Source organism: Hyposmocoma kahamanoa, unplaced genomic scaffold (genome assembly GCF_003589595.1).
Source record: "Hyposmocoma kahamanoa isolate Upper Pololo Valley unplaced genomic scaffold, ASM358959v1 87, whole genome shotgun sequence".
In the NCBI taxonomy this organism is placed as follows: Eukaryota; Metazoa; Arthropoda; class Insecta; order Lepidoptera; family Cosmopterigidae; genus Hyposmocoma; species Hyposmocoma kahamanoa.
This window is the reverse complement of record NW_020654422.1, coordinates 4342592-4349352: the sequence shown is the minus strand read 5'-3', so window position 1 is coordinate 4349352 and position 6761 is coordinate 4342592. Positions and strand designations below refer to the sequence as shown.

Below are 6761 nucleotides of genomic sequence, written 5' to 3'. Positions count from 1 at the left end.
TTAACAATAATTCAAGAGTTCGTCGAAGCTGCAAGGCTTCTCGCAGCATTCAGCAACAATGCTTGCATATATATTGCCCTTGAAGTGAGACGCCATAGATCCAATGCCTTGGACTTTCTGCGGCAATACCCATGGTAACCCGTAGACTGCGTCTTGCGTCTTGTAGTAGGGGTTAAGGATTGCGTCTGTAATTGATTTTGTCGTTATTAAGTATAAGCTTTGAAAGAAAATGCGGCCAAAAACGTTCGAAGATAAATTCGCAAAAATAATGGTAATGGAATAGAGTTTGGAAAGGTTCGTATTCCAGGTCATCGACAAGTGCTTAGCATAAGTAGTAAGTACCCATAATCCTAAACGACGAGTTCGGAATTTAAATATTTAGAGCCTTTGCACACGGCGTATTTTAAACGCGCCGACGACTCGCGTGTCTATCGCGCATTTTGATAAGAGATAGTTTTAATTTTAGTTTTATTTGTTAATTTCAGTTAGTTCTTGAAATGACAAAATGTATGAAATTGTAAGTGTAAACTCCAGTGGAGTATATAAGCTTCTTGCTTGCAACGCCATGTTTGCGCGCGTTTTAATCACACAGACGACTACTTTACACGCAGACGACGCGTGTTTACAGCGCCGTAAACGCGCGTTTGTAAATGCGCATCATCGGCGCGCTTAAAATACGCCGTGTGCTCCATAAACTCTTATCTACAATTTTTCTACACTACCCACTTTTACCTCTATTTTTCAATTTGCAGTATGCGATAAAGTGTTCGAAGAAAATATTGGAACCATGTTGTTATTATTGTATTATGTATAAGTCACTTAATTTAAAAGTATTAAAAATCTACTAAACCAATAGTAATTCCTTAATCTGGTTACATGAACATGGCAACACTGTAAGTGGAATTTATTACAATCTGTGTATGTAATCTGTCCTCTCTAACCGGAACTATATTAAACGCCCGTTGTTTCTTATGTACCCAAACTTTCATAAATATTTTTTAATTTAATAATTTGAGTAATAAAGAACTTAATTAAAATACCATGTTTTGACTGTCTAAATACCGAGGCTTATAAGTATGGAAACCTACTTTTGACAGTCTACAAAGTCTCGATTTTCCCGGGATTTTCGAGACTGCACCGAGTCTCTATATTTTTTCCCTGTGACACAAGAATGCAGCGAGATTTCTCAGTCTAGTAAGGCTCTCGTCTTAGTATATATCTAGTAAGTACAATATGTACTCACCATTCATAGTAGCAGACTCAATGCGTTTGACAGCTTCTTCCGTATAACAAATGGCAGCCATGACCTTGGCTAGTTTTTTGCCACAGTAGATCTTGTTATTATGTTCCCGGATGTCATTCTTACCACCCAGTTGAGCAGTACATGCTGATAGAGTCAAGATAACAGCGAAGACCGACAAGAACTTTTGTGGATTCATCTAGAACATTGTATTTCATTTTAAAAAGTCATATTTATTAAATATTAATAGCTATAATCCAGTAAGTATTTTGTTTAAATGAATTGGAAATTCACCAAGAGCTTTTCGGTAAAACCTGCACGTCGAACAAAGTTCACAACCCTCGGAAAATGTCTAAAATTTTGGGCCAGTGTGGCGATCTATGGCCTAAACCTTCGCCTGAGAGGAGACCATGCCCAGCAGTGGAATGTATAAATGGGTTGACTTAAACTATTTAAACCATTCATTTCCACACGCATAAAATACATAGGTAACAAAAGAAAACACGATTATCTACAAAATATTTAAAAAAAACTAAGTGATTTGTGTGTGAGGACCAATGTCAGCGTTCACGGAACGATAGAAGTGGGTCAGCACTTGTTTTCAGCCTGCCCCCGAGTTTAGTAAACACATTTACATTTTGGGCCTGTTCCGTAAACTTAGTGGACTAATCTATAATATAATATAGAGGTACTAGTAAAAAAAAAATTTAAAAACCTACCATTCTCTAATAAAAATATCTGAATTATTAAAAATTAAAATTAAAAAATTAACATTTTACTCGTACCATGTTGATCCATTATTCGTGTAATTGTAAACCTGAATAACTGATGTAACACGATAAATATAAAAGCATTTAAAATTAATGAATACGTCTATTGCCACATATAACAAATCTGGTCTAGGGGTTCTCTTTCTGTGTGGCCAGCATTACTTTTTAGTTGGTGTTTAATTGTGTATATGGACTTTCTGTTAAGTATGGTGGCAAAATATTTTTGAAACAGCCCATTGAACCCTAGTATTTTGTGCTTAGGGATTACCAAAAGATTTGCAGCTCTACAACGTGTATTCCTTTCTTGAACATCTTTAACTCATTTAAGTTTCTTGAATAGGTATTTTGGATGATGAACCAGTAAGTGATAGGTTCACCTTGAAGCGCAATGCGACGATTTGAGGCCTATTGTATATTGAAACGGAAAGGAGACCTGTTTCAACAACTAATGATGATTTAGCGGCGTGGAGGTTTCAAAAGTACGGTACACTAAAGCGTGAAACACACATAGCGCGCTTACGCGCCCGCGTTTGGTGTGTTGTCGTCCATGTAAATAAATGCACAGTATTAGAGCCGCCGCGGTCCCGACCAGACCCGCACCTGTTCTCTGTGTGTTTTAAGCTTAATGGTGGAAGAAATACAGATCTTCGTAACGCTGCTTTAGATAATGGGCCTGATTCAACAAAACTTAAGTTAGCTCCTAGCTTACTAACCTAACCTAACCTTAGAGAAATGAGAATAGATAGATAGATAGATAGATAGATAAAACGTTTATTGTCTTGCATCATACACACAACAATATAATAGAGTAAATTGATTAAAAGAGACACACAGAAATCAAAATTAAAAAGAAAAAAGCATAAAAACATAATATTAACCTAATTATGAACAGCTTGTGTATGCTAAAGCAAGCCAAATAGGTCGTGCCTCAGTGCAAAATTTGCTCAACTGATTTTCAGCCACCACCTTCGAGAGTAGCGCGTTGCGGTGCATCAAAAACAAAAACATTGTGAGGTAAATGTAGCGTGCATATGTGTTTATCACGTGTGTATTATGTACATTATAAAAATATTTAAAAACATAATAATTAGTAACTGTAAAAAAAATTTTGAAAAAATTGTAATACAAATTCATAATTGGTATAATTAAAATAAAATAATAATAATAATGAGTACTTAATATCGATGAAAGTCATTGATCGATATTAAGTACTGATAGTCATTGTAACATAAAATGATAAAAAATGTCTACTATGGGGTAGGGGACTTCATTCTAGAAGCCTTAATTAAGAATACAGAAAACTCGGTCCACATTAATATAAGAGATGATAAAAGTGAAAAAGAAAGCCTGTAACTGTACGAAAGTTTTTTTTATGATAATATTAATATTGTCGTCCCGTCACTTAAATGACGGGACGAACAAGTCGAGCGCCTGATGTTAAGCTACACGGCTGTCCATAACACTTACAGTGCCACTCAGAGCTTTAAATCGCAAAGATCCGAGAGGCACTGCCACTGCGCCCGTCACCCTGAGACATAAGTTGACAAGTCCCATGTGCCTGTAATTTCACCAGCAACCTTCCCTTCAAAACCGGAACACAGTTAATACTATTATAAAACACTCCCTATAAAAGTAACTAACACATGACACAATGCTCACCCCGAAAGTTTTACAATAAGGAAATGCAGGTGATATGTAATTTATGGGCACGTCTCTTTTCATGAATTTTGATGGAAGTGATGACAGATAGTACAAATATGAAAATTGTGAACGAAATGGGAATTTGAAAACGATTCAAAATTAAAAAAAAACCGACCTCGTACGTGGAATTACGTCTATTTGCTAAGTTTTATTGAAATATTCCCTAGTTCGTCACTATACAGGACTTAAAAAACGGTTCTCACTACTCAAAGTATATTGAGAGAAAATCGCCTTGAATTGGAGAAATAGCAAAATCAAGCTTTAAAATAATTGCTCCTTAAGTAAAATTTAGGCGCTATTTATAAAAATGAATCTTCATGCGTGAACAGCCACCCTTAGAGGTGGGTGATTTTCTTCAAAATGAAATGGGACTACTATAGAAGTACCTCCTTTCTAACAAAAAAAATTATCATGAAAATCGGTACACAAATACCGGAGTTATCGCGTAACATACATACAAAAAAAATTAAATTAAAAAACATACAGTCGAATTGAGAACCTCCTCCTTTTTTGAAGTCGGTTAAAAATAAAGTGCGCATCGTTGTATACTTTATTATAATAAAGAAACAGGCTTTATAATGAATTTTTTTCTCACCTTGCCACTCTGTAGCACAAGCACGATGAGAATAATTTATCATCCAAGCTGATGCTCATTTTATACCTTCAACGTGAGAGGCTTAACATGAATATTCAACAGCTTGTCACAATAAGGTTGTAAGTTTGTTCACAACGATCAGATCATGATCACCTGAGTGAGCTGCATTTCGTAGACAGCGTAGCGTTCTGTTAGTTATTTGGATAGGGATGTTACTTTAATGACAAAGCAAGTTACACTTTCAGATTTAAGTCATTAGTCGGTCACTTTAAGAAAGTAATAGTACATACATAACACCACACTGTACACTCAGGAATAAACGTTGTTGGCGGAGAGCTGGCAGAGCTGCTTAGTTCCCATAGCAAAGTTTTTATTATAATTATTAATACAAAGATCGAACAGTTAGAAAAAATTCCTTCGATGCAGCCGGATTCGAATCGACGCCAACGTCTCCTAGCAAACCAAACCAGACGTAATGCTAACTAAACTACTTAGGGTCGTATTCCAGAACTCTACTCAATACTCAAGTCAGGACTTGAATATTGCAGTGAGCACTGAAAATCAAACTCAAGTCCTTGCCATTAGGGTCGTATTTCCAGTTGAAATCGTACTCAAGTCTCAGTCAATTGAGTTGAGTTCTGGAATATGACCCTTAGTGTTCGATCAAAGATCAATTTTTTGTGAAATTGCTCCACTAGTACAAATACTAGTGGAGCAATTTCACAAAAAAATTGAATATCAATTCAATTTAAATTTAATTAAAGTTTTTATGTCATAGAAATAGAAAATTGTTTCCTTTAGCAGTTTCATTGTCATGGAACTACTGAATGATTTTCTCTTTGTTCCATGACAATAAAAACTTTATTACCGGAACTTCTAATCAAAATCTGCGTATAGGTACCTAGGTAAATTAGTAAAAATGTCAACTTAAATAATCACAGATCACCTAGAGATTTTCATAATAACTTGCAAATATAATAAATAGTGCTTTTCAATAAGACATGATCATTAATTGTATATGAATTTTATTGATTTTATTTATTTATAAATCTCTTTGTATTCATTTTGGTTTTACTATTGCGCAATTTATTATCAGAAAATCTTTAAAAAAGCTACCAGCGACAACTGCAGCTATGATAACTAAATATATACGAGTCATGTTCTATTTAAAATAATGTCGATATATATATTCCTTCAATAACATTTATACCTTGCGACGACATAAGTTTGGGAAGGATACGCCAGGAAAATAACGCGCCAAAGAAAAAGTGCATTCCCATATCAAACAAAAAGAAGTGTTTTTGAAAAGAAGTTAAGTGACACACTTCACAACACTTCACGAACAACTTCTTCAAATGCGGCATCAAATTGATTCTATAAAATAAAAATATTTATCTTATTACGTTTATACCCCCGTTATGAGTCTAATAGGCGCCTTGACGTCGAGTTGCGGACACTAGCCCGTTACACCAAGTACCAAGTACCAAGTATGAGTCTAAAGTCTGCGTAAAATGTTTATTTCTATGGCAATTGTAGTTTTTTATGCGATCACTGTACAATTTGCCATATAACACATCGACTTCATAACTGACACTACTAAAAAATCGCTTTTCCCGCCAAAAGAGTGGAGTCCATCCGTCATATCTTAGATCCCTGGCATTGTAACACCGCGCAGGCATCTCGTTCGTTCCTTCCTCGAACCTGCAAGATGTAGAATAATCTTCCTCTTTAAGTATTTCCTTTGCGCTATGACATGGGGTTCTTCAAAAAGCGTGTTTACAGAACTAAAAGCTGGCAACGCATAAGCAGCTCATCTGATGTCGCAAATATCCACGTGAGACGATGACCACATACCAGTAGTGCTAACACGACAGGCCGCGACTTGCGCGAGAGCGACATAAAACTTGAAATACTGCTGTTCTCCCTTAGAGATCTTGCGCTTTAGGTCGCTCTTGCGCAAGTCGCGCCGCCGCCCCGGTGCCGTGTCGTACTAGCCCTACTGGGCGACACGTCCTATCAGATCAAAGGATTTTTTCTATGAGTTCGACCTTTATATTATCTTTCTATTTATGATGAAACGGAGAAAATATCCCACCCTTAAGGTACCCATATTATTATTATTGTTGTTATTATCTTGGGAACATCCTAATGGGTGACGTTGGGTATAGTGTGTGCTGTTATTATTATTAGTATCATTATTACCTCATGAAAAATTATGTTACTCTATTCAAATTCAAATTCTTGAAATTGTAATAATTTTTAGTACATTATAGAAACCAAGTAAGGTTTATTTCTGTATACTAAAGAATATTGGAAGAGTGAGTCTTAGAATACATGCAGATGATACCTACTAGGAAGATCCAAAATTCGTAAATTCTAATTTAAGTTTTTGTGAAAAAGAAATAAAAACTATTTTCATTTTTAACAGACTTCAAAAAAAGGAGGAGGTTCTCAA

At 35.5% G+C, this 6761-nt stretch overlaps 1 protein-coding gene across 1 annotated transcript; it reads right to left on the bottom strand.

Annotated features, from left to right (window-relative positions):
* Positions 1–1439, bottom strand: LOC113235305 (insulin-related peptide 2-like). The gene is made up of 2 exons (XM_026470967.1): positions 1244–1439; positions 1–185 (listed from the first exon to the last, which is right to left on the bottom strand). Exons 1-2 carry the CDS (start codon positions 1437–1439, stop codon positions 1–3), a joined length of 381 nt encoding a protein of 126 aa, XP_026326752.1.
* Between the last annotated feature and the right edge of the window lie 5322 nt (positions 1440–6761).